Raw genomic sequence first — 22,028 nt, 5'->3', positions numbered from 1 at the left:
ACAAAAGAACAAACAAAAAATTGGACTTCACCAAAATTCAAAAAACACTGTTAAAAGACTCAAAAGACAAACCAGAGACAGTGGTAAACTTTTGAAAATCATATCTAGTAAAGGAAGTTTATCAAAACTCAATAATAAATGAAACCAACAATGTAGCACAAAAATGGGGAAAAGATGTGAATAGACACTTCATCAAAGATGATACATGGATAGCAAATTCATGAAAATATGCTCCACCTCATTAGTCATTAGACATAAACAAACTAAATCCACAAAGGTATATGACTACACACCAATTCAAATGGCCAAAATTATAAAGATTGGACATAAGTGTTGGTAAGAATGTGGAGGAACTGGAAGTCTTCTACACTGCTGGTGATAATTCACAATGGTACAACCACTTTAGTTAAGCATACAGCTACCGTATGATCCAGCCATTCCACTGCTCCTAAAGAGAAATGAAAGCATGTGTCCATACAGAGATGTATATATAGATTCTCATTGTAGCTTTATTTGTAATCACCAAAAACTGGAAACAACCAACATGTTCATCAATAGGTGAATGAATGCACGAACTATGGCCCATCCATAAAATGGAGTAGTGCTTAGTACTAAAAAGGGATGAACTATTGATACACAGGACAACATGGATGCCACTCTAATTATACTGAGTCAACTAAGCTAGACAAAAAGAAATAGTACATACTGTATGATTCCATTTATATATATAAAACTTCTAGGAAATGACGACAAAGCAGATCATTGGCAGCGGAGGAGCAGAAGGGAGGAATTACAAGGAGTAAGAAAACTTTTGGAGGTGAATAATATGTTCATCATCTTGATTCTGATGATGGTTTCATGAGTGTACACGTTTTAAAATTTAGCAAGTTGTACACTTTATGACAAAGATTAAATATACAGTTTATTGTGTCAATTGTACCTCAAAAAATCTGTCAAAACCTATTCAAAAATTTTTTCTTTAATTCTTAAATATTTGTAGTATTCCATTGCCTTGGTTTAAATATCAAGAACCCCATTTTCTAGAGAGATGACTACTCACAAAGCCTGTATTTTATTTCCTTCACTGTAGAAAAAGAAGAAGCAGGTCAAGCTGTGGAGCTTGGAACATTTCTTTGACACATTCACCCCTACCCCCACCCCCCATGGAACCTGCTGCTATAATCCAGGACAGTTGATCTTCTTCAAATATGAGTCACAGAAAAGGATTTCAGTTTGCTGTTCTACAAAGGTACTAGATGAAGAAACAGCACATAATTATTCTCAAGTATGAAAACTCACCAGGATATCATTTTCCCAAAGCAGATCTAAATTGTAACCTGAAATTACAAATGAACCTAAAAACTAGGAAAGCAACTCTAGCTATGGAAGGAACACTACAGTGCAGCATATCCAGGAGCTCAAAGCAGAAATAGCCAGGTGGTAGCAGTCTATGCTCAGACAGCAGATGAATGGGGAAAAGAAAAGGAAATTAACAGAACTCAGAAAAAGATTATGATAAAATGAGACAGAACATTTTAGGAAAGAAGACAAAATAACAAGGAAAACAAGAGAGAATAGGAACCACAGAGACCACAGTAAGGGACACTGAGTATAGAAAGGAAAAGGAAGAAAGATGAGAAAAAGTGTGACACATAAATGAGGAGTATTCTCTATCAGTCTTCCCTCTGCCACAACAGCCAAGGAGTATGTATAATTATTCTATTTAAAATTTACCATTCTGATAGAAATTGTGCCATAACTTGAAGTTTTTTATTATTAATGAATGTGCACATTTTTATATTTCTGTGACCTATACTTATTGATCATTTCCATTTTTCTCTCATAAATTATCTATTGATACCCTTAGTCCATTTTACAAGTAGATATTATCTACTTGTTATTCATTTATATGACTCATACAGATGTATATATATTTATTCCTAATATTTATATAGGATAATTTAAACATTTATATATGTAGCACTTTGTTTAATGACAACTAGTTAATGCAACTTAGGTTTTATCCTTCTTGTGTGGGGAGTTTATGAGTTCAGGAGTTTTAATTCAACTATGGTGGGCTTTTTTTCTTTTTTTTACATCCTGCTGTGAAGAGTGATGGCTTTGTGCCATTAGAAAAACAACCCAATGTTCTGAATAATCTGCACAGGGAGAGTTGAACGAATGTGTGCTGGACCACCTGATATGGGTAAGGGTGAATATTGATTTCCTTGGCGAAATTCCTGTGATTTAGAAAAAAATGGCAGAACATCTTGTTCCATCCTCTGAGTAGCTTCCCACCAAATGGAGAAGATCTGGAGCTTCCATGCTCCCTTGGCTACTCTATGGATGCCTCTCACTATTCAATATTCTCAGAGTTGTACTCCTACCAGATCTCTCATGAAAGTCCTTTCCATCAGAAAGAGACATCACTATACAGAGGCCACAGCTACAGGATGACAAAGATTTGAGAAAGGGAGGGGAAAGAAAAGGGATGAAGGGTGAAAGATAACAGTGATGAGAGAACAAACACATAGACTCCTACCTATTTCATTATTTCATAGTCAGCCAAAAATTTCATTAAGAACATTCATTCTTTATTTAACAAAACTCTTCATTTCTTAATATAAAAACTAATTATGCAAGTACAGAGAAAGTTTAGAGAAGCAGACTATCATACACATTACCAAAGAGGCTTTATCTTGTCCTCACCTACTAAAATTAAGGCTTCTCCCTGTTCAGTGGGTCCAAAAATAGCACAGCCTCCTCATAGCCCAAAGTATAAGTTCAATGTTCAGAATTTCTTATATCAACTTTAATAATGCAACAAATTTATGCAAGACCACCTAGCCTAAGAATTGACAGAGGAAACCACTCCCAAGACAGACAACAAAACATGCCACATCAGAGCCAAGCAAAAGAAGAGAAATGGTCTTTTTCCTTCACTATCCCATTCAATTATTTCCATAGTTCAGCCTGAGAACTGCTCTTCATGATTTGATATTCTCTCAATTGCTGCTTTTCTCTCTGGGATCATGTGTGTGTGGGAAAAATGTTGTTTTGTGAATGAGGTTAACTGAATAGAGAAATTAGAGGGTGAGAAGGGGCAAGAGGAAATTAATGATTGCCGTAAATGTAGTATTACATGGCACTCTACAGAAGAGTTTACATGTTTTTTAGCAACATTCAAGAAACAGGTATTAGAGATGTTGAAGATGGAGAGGTAGAAAGGTCCTGGACTCACCTCTTCATACAGACACACCAAATATACAGCTACATATGGAACAACTTCCTCTGGAAAAAAGATTGAAAGCTGAGTAACTCCTACACATCAGGCGAACAAGAAAAAGCCCACAACCAAGAGGAAATGCTGAGACACAATCTCACTGTAAACCCCACCCCTGGCAAGGCGACCCAGCAAGGCAACCCTGAGGAGTGAAGAGTTTGAACCCCACAATGGGCATGCCAACTCTTAAGACCTGCGCCTGAGAGATACGCCACCCAAATATCTAGCTCTGAAAGCCAACAGGGCTCATATACACAAGTCCCACAAGGTATAACGAACTGAGAAATGGTTCTTAAAGGGCTTGCACATGGACTCACCTACCCCAGAGCACAGAACAGAAACAGCCATTTGAAAAACACCAAGATGTTCTATGAAAGAGACTTATTTGCTTACCATAAACTGTCGGCCTGAGGGGCAGGCATCTAATTTAACACACATCTAGGGCCTGCTGGAGTTCTCTTTGGGGATGGAGACCAGCAGATGCCATCCTTGTGTTCTCTCTTTGCTGTGCTCTGGAGAGCCAGTATCTCCCAAAGGGGAGCTTCTACATTCATCTGGCCTCTTGTTCTGGCACCCGATTTCTTTTTTCTTTTTAACAGCTGCAGCCTTGATCATCTGGCTCTGGTGGCCATCAGGGTTTGACAAAATTAATATCCAAAATTCTAAACAAGTGAGTATAGAGGGAATGTACCCCAACATAATAAAGGCCATGTATAACAAGACCACAGATAACATCATACTCAATGGTGAAAATCTGAAAGCTTTTCCTCTAATATCAGGAATAAAACAGTGATTCCCACTCCCACCACTTTTATTCAACATAGTATTGGAAGTCCTCACCAGAGCAATTAGGCAAGGAAAAAAAAAGGCAACCAAATTGAAAAGGAAGAAGTAAAATTGTCACTATTTGCAGATGACATGATATTATATATAGAAAATCCTGAAGACTCCACTAAGGAAACCGTTAGAAATAAAAATGAATTCAGTAAAGTTGTAAGATACAAAATCAATATACACAAATCTGTTGCATTTCTATACACTATTAACAAACTAGCAGAAACAAAATTAAGAAAACAATTCTAATTGCATCAAAAAGACTAAAATATACAGGAATAAATTTAACCAAGAAGGTTAAACACCTATGCACTGAAAACAGTATGATGCTGATGAAAGAAACTGAAGAAGACACAAGTAAATGGAAAGATATTTTGTGCTCATGGATTGAAAGAATTCATATTGTTAAAATGTCTACAGATTAGATGTAATCATCAAAATTCCGATTGCCTTTTTCACAGAAATAGAACAAACAGTACTACAATTTGTATGGAACTACAAAAGGCCCAGAATAGCCAAAGCAATAATGAGAAAGAAAAACAAAGCTAGAGGCATCAAGCTCCCTGATTTCAAACTACATTCCAAAACTATAGTAATCAAAAAAGTATGGTATTTGCATAAACTCAGACACGTCAATCGGCGAAGCAGTGTAGATAGCCCAGAAATAAACCCATACATATTTGGGCAATTAATCTATGACAAAGGAGGCAAGAATATAAAATTATGAAAAGACAATCTCTTCAATATATAGTGTTGGGAAAACTGAGCCACTATCTTATAATGCACACAAAAATTAACTCAAAATGAATCCAACATTGGAACATTAAGACCTAAAAACATAAAACTAGAAGAAAACATAGGTGAAAATCTCACTGACATTAGTCTTGGCTATGATTTTTTGGATTTTACATCAAAATCAATGGCAACAAAAGCAAAAATAAACAAGTGAGACTACATCAAACTAAAAAGCTTCTGCACGACAAAGGAAACCATCAACAAAATGAAAAGGCAACCTACTGAATGAGAGAAAATACTTGCAAATCATATCTGATAAGAGATTGGTATCCAAAATATATGAAGAACTCATACAAGTCTACTGCAAAAAAAAAAAAAAAATCTAATTAAAAAATGGGCAGAGGATCTGAATAGACATTTTTCCAGAAAAGACGTACAAATTGTCAACAGGCACATGAGAAGGTGCCCAACATCATCAGGGAAATGCAAATCAAACCCACAAGGTATCACCTCATACCTGTCAACATGGATATTATCAAAAAGACAAGAAATATCAAGTGTTGACTAAGATGTGGAGAAAAGGGAACCCTAGTGCACTGATGGTATAATGTAAATTAGTGCAGTCACTATGGAAAACAGTATGAAGGTTCTTCAAAAAATTAAAAATTAAATTACCATATCCAGCAATTCTAGTTCTGGGTATTTATCCTAAGAAAATAAAAACACTAACTTGAAAAAATATCTACACCCCCATGTTCATTGCAGCATTATTTACAACAGCCTAAGGATCCATCCAAGGATGAATGGATAATGCAAATGCGGTGTATATATACAATGGAATATTATTCAGTCATAAAAAGTAAGAAATCTTGCCATTTGCGACAACATGAATGGACCTTGAGTGTATTATGAAATAATACAAAGAAAGACAAATACTATACGATCTTGTTTATATGTGGAATCTAAACAAACAAATGAAAATGAGCTCCTGGTTACAGAGAATAGGCTGGTGGTTGCCAGTAGCAGGGGGTCAGGGGAGGGCGGTGTTGGGCAAAATGGGTAAAGAGAGTTAAAAAGTGCAAACTTCCAGCTATAAAATAAGTTATGGAGGGACCTCCCTGGCGGTCCAGTGGTTAAGACTTTGCCTTCCAATGAGGGGGTGTGGTTTCAATCCCTGGTTAGGGAGCTAAGATCCCATGTGGCTGGTGGCCAAAAAACCAAAACAGAAGCAATGTTGTAACAAATTCAATAAAAACTTTAAAAAAATGGTCCACATCAAAATAAATCTTAAAAAAAAATTGTTATGGGGGTGTAGCATATAGCATGGTGACTATAGTTAATGATACTGTATTGTATAGTTGAAAGTTGCTAAGAGAGTAGATCTTAAAAGTTTTCATCACAACTATATATATGGTGATGGATGTTAACTAGACCTGTGATCATTTCTTATTATATACAAATATCGAATCATTATGTTGTACACCTGAAACTAATATAATATGCCAATTATATCTAAAATTTTTTTTAAAAGCAAGTATTAAATGTCTATGCTGTGACAGGTATGGGTGGTACAAATGATGCCCTTGACTGCAAAGACTTTTCGTTATAGTTGAGGGTACTGATGATAAAATGTAATTACACACAGAGAATGATGTTATTAGGAACAAAGAAGTCCCATAATAGAGGATATTAGGCAGAGGGCAGCTATTTTACATGCGGTAAGCTGGAAGACCAGTTTTCCCATATTCCTGAACATCATAGAAAATCATCTGCAGAGTGGCTAGATGTGTCTCCTTTTTCCTTTCAGAACCCTGTGTATAACTGGAGCACTGAAATCCAGGGGATCATGTTAAGTTCCATCTTCTACGGTATACTCATCAGCCAAATTCCTGCTGGATATTTATCTGGAATATACTCCTTAAAGAAAATGGTTGGTTCTGCATTGTTCCTCAGCTCTCTATTTACTCTGCTTATCCCACTGGCAGCTGAATTTGGAGAAGCTTTGGTCATCATATGCCGAGTAATCCAGGGACTATTCCAGGTATTAAGATAATACAAAAACTGAACCAAGAGTTTAAATTCACAGAAAGTGTCAGAGATCAAATGTTCTAATTCTTCTTCTTTCAGGGGATAGCATTAACAACTCAGCAAGTAGTATGGATCAAGTGGGCTCCTCCCTTGGAACAAGTCCGACTTACCTCTCTGAGTTTATCAGGTAATGACTACGGGCCTAGAATGTTTAATCTCATTGTCATCTCATGGTAGCATGTGCTGCCCTAGAGCCGTAAGAAACATGTATGTTTTGAACTGTCAAGGGCTTTGGAAACCATCCTCACTTTAAAGGTATGGAAATTGTCTGGGATGGAGAAGAGGCTTCCTTATCTCAAACAACAGAGAAAAGAGAGAAAAGCAAATATTTTATTATTTTCTTCTGTTCGGTGTTATGTTATACAACTATTTCACTATAAATTGTTCACTGCCACCATGAGACTACATTATTTCTACTTCCAGATGCCTGCATTCATTGGGGGTGTTCTTTGTGCCTTCTGATTAGGACTTCTGCTAGGACCCTGTGTTGTCCTACTTATAACTGGATTCATCTGTGACTCCCTGGGATGGCCTATGGTCTTTTATATTTTTGGTGAGTCTCTTTCTATAAAAATCCCAGTCATTATTCAGAATTTTTAAAACTTAAAAATAAAAATGGAATACAGTAGTTTATATGAAGTTAGCAATATTAAAAATCATAAATCCCATTGAAGGAAAAAGAGCAGTCAACATTCATGAATTTCTTATTATAAGCAAGACATCATGCTCAGAACTATACATGCATTACTGTATATAATTTTACAATTCTACAACATCGATGCTACAGATACATATCCCTTCCATGAAACTCTTGGGGAAAGGGATGATCAGAATAGATCAAAGATAATATGAGTATACTATTTATACTTAACATCCCAAGCAAAATTTAGAGCATCATCTCATAATCAAACACATTAATTTCTGAAGTGAAACATGAAATTCTCATAAATTGGAAAAAATGAAAAACTATAAAGGATTGGGGTTTCTAAATAAGTTAGAAACTCACTTTTGGCTTTCAAATCTTGGTTTCAGATTTGTGGATAAGGGACTGTGGATGGGTGCTATTGTGCTCGTTTGATACGTAAGGAAAATTACAGAGGCTTAATTCAGAAGGATCTATTACAAAGTGATTCTTTAAAATGGTAAATAAAGATGCGGCAGAATCAAATGGATAGAGCAGTAATCAGGTGCTAGCAAAATGGAAGCTAATACCATCCCCAGGTCCAAAAGGGCAAGCAAGGGTGTAGTCGATGGGAATCGTAAGAGAAATGCATACCTGCTCTGCATTACAAAACTAAAACTAATATGCAGGAAATTATAGGGAGGTGAAGTTTTGGCTCCATGTAAGAAAAACTTTTCAATAATTAATGCTGCCCAACATTGCTGATCAAAAGTTGGGTGAGCTCCAATATTCATGTTGTATTCATATTTCAACATCATATACATGTATACAGCAACATTTGTCATTTGCAATTCTCATGGGTGGCTCTATGAAGCACAAAGAAAGGGACTATGCATTATACTATGATAACAGCTTTACCATGAATTGCCCCATCTGCTTTTTCTTATCACTTAGAAGAGGGGAAGAGTGCCATCACTTAGATGGCAGCAGTATAGGGATTTAGGTGTTGCCTCCACAACTCTTACAATGAGTCATACGGTGCCCATAGATGTGAAATAACCTGCCCAAGTTAGTGGCAGAGGCAAACTAAAACCAGGATGTTTTGTGGTTCCATTTGAATGCTCTTCTCAATAAAGTTAAATAAATCTAATCAATACTATTTTAAAGAACAAAATAATACCTGCTTTTAAGCAGCTGATAATTGCTGGGGAAAATTACCATACAGAACAAATTGAACCATACACTCACATTTACACTTAAAAGGACATGACTGTCCTGCCATGTTTCTCTCCATAAATACTATTTCAAACTTCTCAAAACTTCTCTACTCTCCTCAAATCTCTAAAATGGCTCCCTTTCCCTGCCGTCCCTTTCAAGTTACCTCGCTTTTAAGAGTCAAAATTATTGAACAACCTGTCTGCACCCACTGCCCCCATTTCCTAGCCACCCACTGTCTCCTCAACTTACATCTGACTAAGTGTCTGACCCATTCTACTATCAAGAGAGCCCTTGCCAAGATCACTTATGGCTTCCATCAGAGCTAGAGCTGCTCTGAAGCCCAGGCAGGAGAGGCCTTGCCTTGGATTCTACACTGTAGTGAGCCCATTCTGGCCCCCCTCCAGCCAAGCCTTCTTCATAGGGTAGAAGTCTATGGCATCAAAATTATAGGCTCATCAGAGCCCATGACCTTCCTTCTAATTATCACTCCCAGAATTTTTTGCTCATATACAACCAAGGCTTTTTCAGACCTGGCAGGACTCTTCCCCACATTCACTGAATTGAGGCTGGGCCGGGAGGTGACAGGTAAAACTATTTGCAGAGAATGTAGATGGAGCATGATGGGGAAGCCAAGAATTTCTATACAGAGCCATTCAAAACCCCTAATGGTGTGGGACTGGATCTGAGTGGGAACAGAAGAGGTCAAGTCTCAGATCAGTGACCAGGGATTTGTGACCAGTGGAATCTAAGAATTCTAAATTTAAACCCGACTCCCCAGGTCATTTTCTTTCCTCTGGCTTCTTTCAAAATTTTCTCTTTTATTTTCTGCAGTTTGAATATGATATGCCTAGGTGTAAATTGATTGATTGATTGATTGATATTCATCCTTTTTGTGTTCTCTGAGCTTCCTCTATCTGTGGTTTTGTGTCTATCATTACTTTTGGGAAATTCTCAGTAATTATTGCTTCAAATATTTCTTCTGTTCCTTTCTCTTACTTCTCTTTCTGATATTCCCATTACACGTATACTACACTATTGTAATTGTCCCACAATTCTTGGATATTCTGTTCTTTTTTATTCTTTTACTCTATTTGCAATTCAGGTTTGGAAGTTTCTATGGACATTTCTTGAAGCTCAGTGATTTTTCCTCGACCGTGTCTAGTCTCTTAATGAGCTCATTAAAGGCACTCTTCATTTCTGTTACAGTGTTTTTGATTTCTAGCATTTTCTTTTGATTCCTTATTAGCGTTTCCATCTCTCTACTTACATTACTCATGTTTTTGTATGTTGTCTGCTTTTTCCATAAGCATTTTAATCATAGTTGTTTTAAATTCTTGATCTGATCATTCCAATACCTCTGCTATGTCTCAGTCTGGATCTGATGCTTGCTCTGTCTCTTCAAACTACATTTTTTGCCTGTTAGTGTGCCTCATGTTTTTCTTGTTGAAAGCTAACAAGATATACTAGGTAAAAGGAACTGAGAAAAATAGCCCTTCAGTGTGAGGTTTTATGTTTTTCTGGCTAGGGGTTAGGCTGTGCTTACTGTGTGCTATAGTTATAAGTTTCAGAGGCTACAGCTTCCTCTGGTGTCTTTGTTTTTGTCTTTGCTTGTCTTTGAGTTTCTCTAGAGACTTCTTAAATAAGGTTTGTGATGTGCAGTTCCTCTAGGTGGATTCCCAGTAACGTGCAGGACACTTCAGATGTGGTGGTAAGGTGTGTGTACATGGGGAGACAGTGTTCTATAGTCCTGTGATTAGGTGTCAGTATTTTAGTGAGCCTCTGCCCCGAACTTGACCTTCACAAGTCCTTCTCAGTTTCTTTTTCCCCTCCTTAAGTGAGACAGGAAGAAGGGGCTGGAATTGGATATTTCCCTTCCCTTAAGTTGGTTAGGCTCTGGTAAAACAGTTTCCCTTTGAGCAGTTTTTGTTAAGAACTGAATGCTCTAGACATAATACAAAATAGCTACTTTTCCCTTCCTCTCCTGGAAGGATAGAGGGATTTTTCTCTTATATTCACTGTGAGAACCTGGTAGGTGTTCTGGAGATAAAACTCACAAAAGTGTGAGGGGTCTTCTTAAGACTGGGCCCCCTATCCCCAGACTTTTCATCTCTCAAACTTGTCTACACTGAACGTAAAGCAAGCCATCAATTGCTAGGTTTTCCTACCCTAGAACTGACTGGTTCCAATGGAGTTTTCTGTTTCTGGGCTTCTGTTCTGGGAAGTTGTAATTCTCTGTATCTACCTGTCTGTCTCTCTAGAGACAGGAGGGCAGTGGTTTGCCCTGTGACCTCAATTCTCTGATGGATCAAAGAAGAGTTATTGATTTTTAGTTTGTTCAACATTTTCCTTGTTGTAAGGATGGGAGTGATAACTTCTAAACTCCTTATATGCCTCCCAAATGCTGGCCAAGCTCCATGCCCATAAATCAAGTGGAAGTTTTTCAGTCCACATTTGACCTGAACTCTCAATCATATTCAACAATACCATTCTTTCCCTCATGGCTTTGCCTCTGACTCCATGCACTGAACCTCAGTGATTGGACATTTCCTTCTCTTCTCAGTCTCTCTGACCCTGTTCTTCCTGCAGTGGACTTTATCCTTCTGGCCATTCCCTCTCAGTCTCCTTTGCAGACTTCTCCTCTTCTACTTGCCATTAACTCTTGTCTTTCTTCAAAGCTTTTCTCCAGCCTCCTCCTCTAGGGCTATTTTCCCTCCCTAGACAATATAATCCATGCTTAAGTGTCAGTTACCACTTACTAATCATGTGTCCCTGGGTAAGCAAGCAGATCTTTCCGAGCACCAGTTTTCTTATTTTGAAAAAGAGCTAATAGTATCAAATGTATTTTCTGAGGGTTGAGGACAATAATATAGAGAAATATATGTATTGCATGTGTATTTATTAGGTGCTCACTTTTCTTCATTTACATTTTGCCTTGGGTTTGGGCTCTCAGGTCACAGAATGAGGTGGAAATGGTATATTGTCAAAGTATTCTTTTAATGTTGTCTTAAAGTGTGTTGTAAACATCTGAGATCTTACAGTGGCTCCAGGTTTCCACATGGTCTGATCTCATTACCTCTCATCCTCATCCATTTCCACCCTCACCTTGCTCCCTGCCCAGTGACACTGGCCTCATAACTCTGGGCTTTGGTACTTATTTCTCCCTCTGCCTGGAGTGTCTGTGCCCCATCCATGTCCTAGCCTTCCCTGAACATGGTACTCCTTCCTTCCTCTCCCCATTACTCTCCTCCATAGCTCTTTTCACTGACATTTACTACCTTTTATTTAATTACTTTTCATTATCTTTGTCGCATCCATTAGAAACTAAAGTCTGTGAAGGCAGGGCTTTGTCTGTTTTATTCACTGTTGTATTCCCAGGACCTAGAATGGTTCATGGTACATAATGGACATTTAACCAATATTTGTCAAATGAATGAATGCAATTCTGGAAGCTTGACTACTGAGTACTACATACTCCCTGTCCTAACAGAGGATTCCTTATGATCAGATCATTAGTATAAAAAACTGAAAAACAACAAATAATTTGGCAAACTCTTATGGGACTTGGGCAATCCCTAAGGCCTGGGCTGCATCTTAGGAGCATAGCTAAGGCCTAGCTCTCAAAACTGGGTGATTGTCAAGCCCTGTGTGGGCTCAGCTATGCCATACTCTCACAGTAGAACACATTAGGAATCTGTAGAGATGATAGCCTAAGAGCAGGGAGGCCCAGCTGTCCTGTGTGGAGAAAAATAGTGGCTAGGAGATCAGGAGAGGCCAGAGGGTTTACCACCATTTCTGTAAAATTCATTCTGTTGAGAGACGCAGCTATGGATACAGAGAAAACTATCAAAATGTGAGCTTTGTTGCAAAGTTCCAAAAAAGAAAAGAGGAGGTCTAGGTTCTCAGACCAATAATGAAAAATGCCAGTTTGGAAAAGAAACTCACTATAGATAGAAGCAATTCCAATTCTAACTTGTCCTGTTCCAATAGGTGCTTGTGGTTGTGCCTTAAGTCTTCTCTGGTTCATTCTGTTTTATGAGGATCCAAAGGACCACCCGTGTATAAGCAAAAGTGAGAAGGAATACATCACGTCCGCCCTCGCCCAGCAGGTAGAACACACATGCTCCACTTTGGTATCTCCCAGATTCTGTGCCAAATAAAATGTGTTCCATCTTGTCCTAATGTGCTAATGATTAATGGTTCCTTTCCAGGTCAGTTCAAGTGCATCATCTCTGCCCATCAAGGCTATGCTTAAGTCTCCTCCACTGTGGGTCATTTCCCTCTGTAATTTTGCTTTTTTCTGGGCAAATAGCTTCCTGAGTCTGTATACACCAATGTTTATCAACTCCAAGTTTCACATTAATGTAAAAGAGGTAAGTACACCTTCTGTTCTTCACTTTATGAAGGACTTTGCGCCCATTTCCTTTTCTCCCATGACTCTAGTCCTAGCTCTTGCCCACCCCTATACTACTTAGCTGATGTTCTTTACCTGGAGACGTCACTGTTTCCAATTATTAGGTCAACATTGCCCAGAACAAAAGGTGTAGACATGGTGTCTAGCACCCCCACAACAATACACACTCACCCACATTCCCACAGATTCCCTATCTCCCATTCCCTGTATAATCACCCTTATGTATTCCTTAAGGCTCAACACCATTGTTCCCTGCAGGGTCGGATCCTTTCCTGAAAGTCAGTTGGCCAGGCTCTACCACCCTTTCCAGCTCATACCAATCCTCTCCCCTGGGGAAAGGCAAAGAGTCCTGGGTTGTGAACCCATGACTCACAGCTTGCTCTGAAAGGACTGGCACTTTCATTGGTTGTCTGACTTGGAGAATTACTGATGCCTGGAAGCTTCTGTTGTTTGATGCCATAATAACCAGAAAAGACTCCTTTAGAAATGGAGTCTGGGCTTGCCATTTTGAGACATTCTATAATGAACTTCCAGTAACCCAGCCTAGGGACCAGTGTAACAGTGAGGTCACTTAAGCTCTCTAAGATTCAATTTTATCTTCCATGAGATCATGGATTTGCTGCAAGGATTAACAGCAGCTGGTCCACAACAAGCACCATATACATGTTTTCAATTGTTATCATTATCATCTCTATCATTTTCCCCACAGACAGCATTTCCCATTCCCAACATAGTTTTCCTCTCTACCGTCTAGGACTTTCAGGTCCCAACAGAAAACTAGGCAGATTGTGATGACTGTTTCTGACGTCAAAACTATTTTTCTCTTTCTCTTGGGTAGTGTGTCCCCAGAAGTAACTCTGGGATTGTACGTTGATGGTTTCCTATATGACAATACAAATTTTAGATACTGAATTTCAGTGTAGGGATTATCCTGTTTCTTATACTCACTCACAATAACATTCCCTCCTCAGAATGGGCTGCTGTCTTCCCTCCCCCATTTGTTTGCCTGGATTTTTGCTATCCTAGCAGGTCATATGTCAGACGTCTTCCTGTCCAGGAATATTCTCAGCCTACTCACCATCCGGAAACTCTTCACCTTGCTAGGTAAGAAACAGCCAGGACATTCAAGCACTTTGGCGTATTTCACCTCCATCTTTGGGATGCACCTGACTGTGTTGTCTGAATCACTCCCCAGGACTTCTCCTGCCTGCCCTCTTCAGCCTGTGCCTGCTTTTCCTGAGTTCCAGCTTCCATGGCACTATGATTTTCCTGATACTTGCTAATGCAACAGGAAGCTTTTGTATGGGTGGAATATTAATAAATGTCTTGGATATTGCTCCCAGGTAGGGTTTTAAAAATCTCTTTCTTTCTTGTATCCAAATTCTCAAAGTTTTAAGATTTCAAGTATTTTGGAACTGATGGTCAGCAGGCCAAAAGTTCTGAAGAAACATCTATATAGGTCAGACATATAACTTAAATAATATTTATATACCAAATGATATATGCAAATGTATGCAACTCTCACATGTGTATGAAGAAGTATAGTCCAATGATCAGGAGAACAGATTCTAGAGTCAGACTGTTGGGTTTCATGACCATTTTCCTCAAGCAAATTACTTACTTTCTCAACACCTGTTTCTCACCTATAAAATGGGAGTAATAAGAAAATGCTTACCTCATAAAGTTATCCTCACAAGAGGATTAAACAAGCTAATATAGTCAAGTACATAGAAAATGCCTGGAACATAGCAAACATGTATAAGGGTTAGCTGATCCATTAAAATTGTTATTATACCATGTTTATATATTATTACTCATGAAGAAAAGCCATCAGTTAGTAATATTTATTTTGTAACTAAGGAAACTGAGTTTCAGATACTTAATTGTCAGCCTAAGATCTCACCACTGGCTTGGATATTAGCTAGGATTTTAATCCAGATCTCTGTGACAAAGAACTTTTCCTCTTTTTACTATGTTATGCCTTTTTTTAGATATAATAAGTGTGACTAATGGAAGCAGTGCTGTCATTTGCACAACTCCAGGGGACACTCTTCACATTGTACTTTATGGGGCTAGCACTCTCTGGAGAACATAGATCCAATATGAACAGAATTCTTTGAAGTTTTGTAAAGCAGTGACCTGGGGTAGAGGGGCAAAAATAAACCAAGAATAATCTACTTTGTCACAATTCTGTAAAGAATCTTGCCCATCAGATCTACACTAGGTGAAGGCCAGAGTAATGAAGACATGTATCCATTTGATTTATTGAGTTCTGAGACCCTCCTTAAAAATGCCTGCAGGTATTCCGATTACTTGGAATTATATGAAGACATAAAAGGATTATTTGATATAGAATACACAATGCCACCTGAGCCATATGCACTCTGAAAAACAGGTAAATTAAGAATGTATATACAAATAGATAAAGGAAATTATAAATAGCTACCATTTATTGAGTATTTTTTATGTGCCTGTTATGCCCCAGTGTGAGATAATATTGTCCACATAGTGTGGATAAGGAAACAAAAGACCAGGGAAATGAATGTATGTAAAGTCACATGATTAGTAATAAGTAGAGGGAAGGTTCATACCTAGATATGTCTGCCTCCAGAGCCATCTAGATGTAGTCAATGCCTCACTAGTGTTATTTACCAGTACCTGGTCACTAAGATGGGAAATATCTCAGCCAGCAATGGCTTGGATAACATAGAACTTGACCTGAGTTGCATCATTCTAAAGGGCCCAAATACCATGTTAGCCAGGTAATTTTGTAGCATCAGAGAAGATATACTAATAGACAATTTGGAAATATTCTTAGTCTCTTAAGCTAATTCATCCTCAATATTTAGGGCATATGTGCATTATGTCACAAACATATTAATTTATAATGCTTAAACTTTTTGATGGGTGGGGATGAAACTTATTCCTAATATTCCTAACCATATACTTCCCTTGCCTATTAAAAAGAGTCCCCTTAGAGGATAAATTACTCAACTGTCCTTTAGGGAAATTTGGTCTTTGCTAGAACTGAGGAATAGGGCAAGTGATTATATTTTTTGAGCATAACGAAGGCGTCAAGGAAGAAGAGGAGACACAGATGTGGTTCTGTGAGAATATTGTTTGGGAAATGAAATTGAGTGAGACAGAGAAGACCTGGGAATGTAGTGACCATCTCTTTGGTGGGTAGCATGAGTAGAAAAGCACAGAGGATTCTAAAGATTCTGTGTGATGCATTAAGCAGGCACTGTCATCCCCTTGACATTCTTAAAGGGAGGCTCCAAAATTTTTTGAATTGTTTTTAATTATTTTTGACTGATGGATGGGTCATGCACCCTTGAATTTCCCCCCATGTGGGACTGAAGTATAGTTCAGGTATCTGAATCTTATTTAGGTTCTACTAAATCATTATTACACCAAAATATAAAATCAATTAAATTGAAAGTCAACTTCAGCAGCTATTTACCCTTCCAAAATGCTTTTACCATGGGTTATTGCAGCTGAAGAATAAGCAATTTTAGAGCTAATAGCTGTCCAGGAAACTGTCCTGCATTAAAACAATCTCAAGTTTGTTTTCATTCCCCATATCAAATACCTACTGTTTGGGATTTGGGTGGCATGAGGTATGGAGCATATAAAGCTCTCACCTTGCTACTCTCAGATTAGTGAACTGCTCCATACTGTGGATGTGTAATGATTTTCAGAGTAATTGTCATGGCACTCAGGACTCTTGACACTGGGGATTTTGTTTATATCTCTAATTATGGAATGAAAGCACCTCTTTCAGTAAAAATAGGTTAAATCCTTTCCCACCACCACAGTATGCCAAAGACTTCTGAATCTGAAAAGAGAGCGTAGTCATTAAAGGTGCTATAGTTACTGAATATATAATAGGATAAATACAAAGAAATCCACACCTAGACTTGTTATTGCAAAACTGTGAAAAAAGAGAGAGCTCTTTTAAAAACAGCTGTATACAAAAGACACATTACTTTCAAAGGAGCAATAGTAATACTGACAACTGCCTTCTCAACAGAAACTATGAACGCTAGAAGCCAATTCCTAACATGTTAAAAAAAAAAAATCAGTTAACCTAGAAGTCTTTGTCCAGCAAACATTTCCTTCAAGAATTAAAGTAATATAAAAACATTTTTCAGACAAACTGGGAATTCATCAGCAACAGACCTCCAGTGAAAGAATTATTAAATGGGAATTCTTCAGGCAGAAGTAAAATAATCACAGATGAAACATAGAGGTATAGAAACAAATGAAGAGAGACGGAGAGGAAAAATATTAGAGTAAATCCAGTAATTACTGAATTCACAAAACAAAAACAATAACACCCTATAGGGTATAAAATATATAAATTAAAATGCATAATAATAAATAGCACATAAGATGAGAGGGTGTAAGTGAATTTAAGTGTCCCAAGGTGCTTTCATTAATGGGAATTTTTAAAATATTAATTTATATTAGAGCATAATAAGTCGAGGATACATGTTTTAATCTCTAAGGTAACTACTGAGGGATAATAAAAGTGTAAAGGGAATGATATTTAAGAAAACAATTAATGAAAAAGAAATCGTGTGAAATTATAAAGGAAGATAGGATAGAAGAGAAAAAAATAGAATGATGATCATTGTAAGTCAAATGTGTCAGAAAAACATGAAATATAAAAGAACTAATTCTTCCAAATTGTAAGTTAATCTGGATTGAAATAAAAGCAAAAACAAAAAGGAGTAGATTAAAAGTAAAATAAAGGAGACTAGATCAGACAATGTAGACTTTAAGACAAGATACATTATTAGAGATAAAGAAGGATATTTTATAATTATTTCAATCCACTAGAAGATATTTCTATGCATCTAATATTTTACAACCATAAAGCAAAATTTGAGAAAACTGGTAAACCTCCTCATGGGATTGAGAAACTTGTGTATGACTGACATTCTGGCTGGGAAAAACTGGAAAAGTCCAGATAAAATACCATGAGTATTCACTAAAAGGTATCAGACAGCAGCAGAAGCCAGTAGGACCAAAGACATCAGAGGCTAGCACCTCTGAGAGGTGAGCTGACAATCCCCACCATTTTTTCCTTGGGGCTATTTGCCAATTCTAGAAATTGGCAAAAGGCTGATAATCCAGCTTTGGCCCTGGTAGAAGCCTGCAGCTCTGGACATAGAAATTAGCCAAGCATTTGTCAGTTGCACAGGGCTAGAGTGGCAAAATTGGAAATTAAGGGAACTTAAACACAAAGTCAGTTTCTCTCCTTGAGATGTTTTTTGAATTCTGAAGTTTAATAGGGTAAGGGGGAAAAAAAAATCTAAGCTAAAAATCAATAAGAAACATGTCAGAATTTCCCATACCATCTGTGCTAAGGAGACAAGATCTACCAGGGCCTGGAGGGACACAGCTGAGTATACCAAGCTCTCTGTTTAACACCATGGAGGGCTATATTCAAGGAATGGGGGGTACCAGAGGTAAACTGAGTCTTATCAAAATTGAAGCCTAGCCTCATCTCATTTCATTCCCTATTTAGGTTAGAGTGTTCAATTTCCTCCCCTCCAAATCTATCTATTAGAGAAAAGAGTAAATCTTTTCTGGCAAAATACAATATATTCTAAAGTCTATAGCTTCTTTATTTAATGTCCATCATTAAATAAAAATTACTAGGCATGCCAAGGGACAGGGCCATTTGATTAATAACCATAAAATGCCATTAGAAATAGTCATACAAATGATACAGATATTAAAGTTATCAGGTAAGGGCTTCCCTGGTGGTGCAGTGGTTAAGAATCTGCCTTCCAATGCAGGGGACACAGGTTTGATCCCTAGTCCAGGGAGATCCCACACACCGTGGAGCAACTAAGCCTGTGTGCCACAACTACTGAGCCCGCATGCCACAACTACTGAAGCCTGCGAGCCTAGAACCCATGCTCTGCAACAAGAGAAGCCACTGCAATGAGAAGCCCCTACTCGCTGCAACTAGGAAAGCCTGCACGCAGCAATGAAGACCCAAAGCAGCCAAAAATAAATAAATAATAAATAAAGCCAAAAATAAATAAATAATAAAGATCTCTCAGATCTTTATTAAAAATAAATAAATAAAAATAAAGTTATCAGGCAAAATGAACTTCAAAATATCTATGATAATATACCCAAGAAACCAGGGAGAAAACTGAAGAAAATAGATGAAAAGATAAACAATTGACCAGCACTGCAATCTATAAAAACAATTGAATGGAAATTCTAGAACTGAAAAATAAAATGTCTGAAATTAAGATCTTCATAGATAGGTTTAATAACAAATAGCCACAAGAGAAGATAGATTGGTAAACTGGAAAACATCATTAACAAAATCCAAATTGAAACATATAGAGAAAAAAATAGAAAATAAAGAAATTAGCAGAAATGCGGAATTAAGTGAAAAGGCTAACAAATCTGTACTTAAGTCTCAAAAGGGAAAAACAGATAAAATGTGACATAAGCAGTATTTTAACAGAAAACAGCCCCAAATAGCTCAAAAGTAATAAAAGACCATAAGCCACACATGTACAAAGCTCTGCAAATTTAAATCATGATACAATGTAAATTTATATATATATATATATATATATATATATATTATATATATAGTAAGAATGCTGAAAGATAAAGAGAAAAATCTTAAAAGGAACTAGAGAGAAAAGACATGCTACTTTCAAGTAGCAAGAATAAGCCTGACATCTGACTTTTCAACAGAAACTATGAAAGCCAGAAGATAATGAAATGAGTTCTATAAAATGCTGAAAAATAAATGCCAACCTAGAATTTTATGCCTAGTGAAAATATTCTTCAAAAATAAAAGCAAAATAAAAATGTTTTCAGACAGGCAAACAGAGACATTTTCATCAGCAGATTTTCACTAAAAGAAATATTAAAAGGAATTTTTCAGTCAGAAAGAAATTATGCCTGATGAAACCTGAAAACGCAAGATGCACTGAGGAGCAATAGGGGGGTAAATATGTGTGTAATTAGGAGACCATTGATCTTTAAAACAACAGAGAGTATCTTATGAGTTGAAATGTATATAGAAATAAAATACACTAAAGAATGAAAATACAGGATGAACTAATGCAAAGAACTAAAAATGTTCTCATATTCTGGCATAATGAAAATAGTAAAAGTATAATTCATAATAAACTTAAGTAAAGTGCATGTTATATCTTCAGTGCTGAAAAGAATAGTGAAATAATGTCATAGAAGGAAAAATGAAATGAAAATGGATTAATCTAAAAGAAAAAAAGTGCAATGAGAAAGGGTACGTCAAATAGAAAATAAATAGATAATCACAAATATATCAGTAATTATATTAAATTAATATGGATGAAATACTCCAAGTAAGTATCAAGATTGTCAAGCTCAATAAAAAAGGAAATGCAGCTCTCTGCTGCAAATAAAAGACAAATTAAACATGAGGATACAGAAAGGATGAAATAAAAGGATGGGTAAAGATATGCCAAACAAATATTAACCCAAAGAAATCTGGAATAACTATGTTGATATCAAATAAAATAGACTTTAATTCATGAAACATTACTAGAAATAGTGATATTTCATAATGGTAAAGAGAAAAATATCAGAATTCTACTTCTTTTGGAACCCAATCATACAGCTTTAATTTATACTCATCATGAATTGAGCAAACTCAAAGAACGAGACAAATTTACAATGAAAGAAGAGACTTTCACACACTTCTTTCAATAGCTTATACCAAAAAAGAGGTAGACAAAAAGTAAGGATATGGATGATTAAACAAAAACAAAAACAATGAACAGAGTTGACCTAATTGACATATGTAGAACACTGCACTCAATAAGGAGAGAATTCACATTCTTTTCAGTTGCCCATGGGATATTTTTCTGAAATTTACAATATGCTGGATCATAAAGCAAGCTGCAATTCATTTTAAATGACTAAAATCATTCAGAATACATTCTTTAATCACTGTGAAATTAAGGTTGCTATCAAAAGCAAAAGATAGGTAACTCCCATTGCTTTGAAACTAATGTTTAGGTCAAAGAAGAAATCGCATTTGAAATTAGAAAATATTTTAAATTACAATGAAATATGACATATCAAAGCATGTGGGATGCATTTAAAATCATGCCCAGAGAAATGTATAGTTTTAAACATATATACTGAAAAACAATTAAGTCTTAATATCAATAATCATGTTTGTATCTCAGGTATTATAGGTAGGGAAAAAAAGCAGCAAATTAAACCCAAAGAAAGTAGAAGGAAAGAAATTATGAAGAGTAGGACAAAAAAGATGATATGTAAAGCTAACAATATCAAAAGTTGCTTCTTTGAAAATTAATAAAATTAGTGAAATAAAGAAGATTGATCAAGAAAAAGGGAAAAATTATCAATATAAGAGATGAAAAAGGGTGTATTGTAATAACTCTTAGCACAAAATAAAGAAAATAACAGAATATTATAAACAAGTTCATACCAATAAATCTGACAATTTAGATGAAATTGAAAAGTTCTGCAACACATAGACAGAGTCATAAAATAAAATTGTAAGTATCTTTTATGGTGGAAGGTGATTATGAAGGCAAAAGTAACAAGGGCTCCCAAAGGCATAAGTGGCCCTATTACCACTGAAAACTCAGGGGTTCTATTGCTAAAATGAAAAAGGAAACAATGAATACTGGAGACAAGTGATGGTTTCTGCCCCAATCTGCACCTGTGGCTGCTCGTAACCATAAATGTTCTTCCTCACACATTAAAAGACACTTTCCAGCTCCCCCCAAAAAGAGACAACTCAAATATCCACCATGTGACTGCATACAGCT

General features: G+C 36.7%; 1 protein-coding gene across 8 annotated transcripts in view; it reads left to right on the top strand.

Annotated features, from left to right (window-relative positions):
- SLC17A1 (solute carrier family 17 member 1) overlaps positions 1-22,028 on the top strand; it is a 75,619-nt gene that overhangs the window by 25,427 nt on the left and 28,164 nt on the right. For 3 of the 8 annotated variants that reach the window (XM_061194886.1, XM_061194884.1, XM_061194885.1), the window contains exons 4-11: positions 1,091-1,249; positions 6,660-6,893; positions 6,980-7,067; positions 7,407-7,493; positions 12,768-12,886; positions 12,989-13,150; positions 14,163-14,295; positions 14,387-14,534. In XM_061194886.1, coding sequence (XP_061050869.1) covers positions 1,091-1,249; positions 6,660-6,893; positions 6,980-7,067; positions 7,407-7,493; positions 12,768-12,886; positions 12,989-13,150; positions 14,163-14,295; positions 14,387-14,534 — 1,130 coding nt within the window. Of the gene's footprint in view, positions 1-1,090; positions 1,250-6,659; positions 6,894-6,979; positions 7,068-7,406; positions 7,494-12,767; positions 12,887-12,988; positions 13,151-14,162; positions 14,296-14,386; positions 14,535-22,028 lie in introns of those variants that run through there. The other 5 variants (XM_061194887.1, XM_061194890.1, XM_061194891.1 and 2 more) reach the window with 4 other exon arrangements.

The sequence above is a fragment of the Eubalaena glacialis genome, chromosome 7 (genome assembly GCF_028564815.1).
Source record: "Eubalaena glacialis isolate mEubGla1 chromosome 7, mEubGla1.1.hap2.+ XY, whole genome shotgun sequence".
Classification (NCBI taxonomy): domain Eukaryota; kingdom Metazoa; phylum Chordata; class Mammalia; order Artiodactyla; family Balaenidae; genus Eubalaena; species Eubalaena glacialis.
The sequence above is the reverse complement of the archived record's forward strand: the minus strand, read 5'-3'. Positions and strand labels throughout refer to the sequence as shown.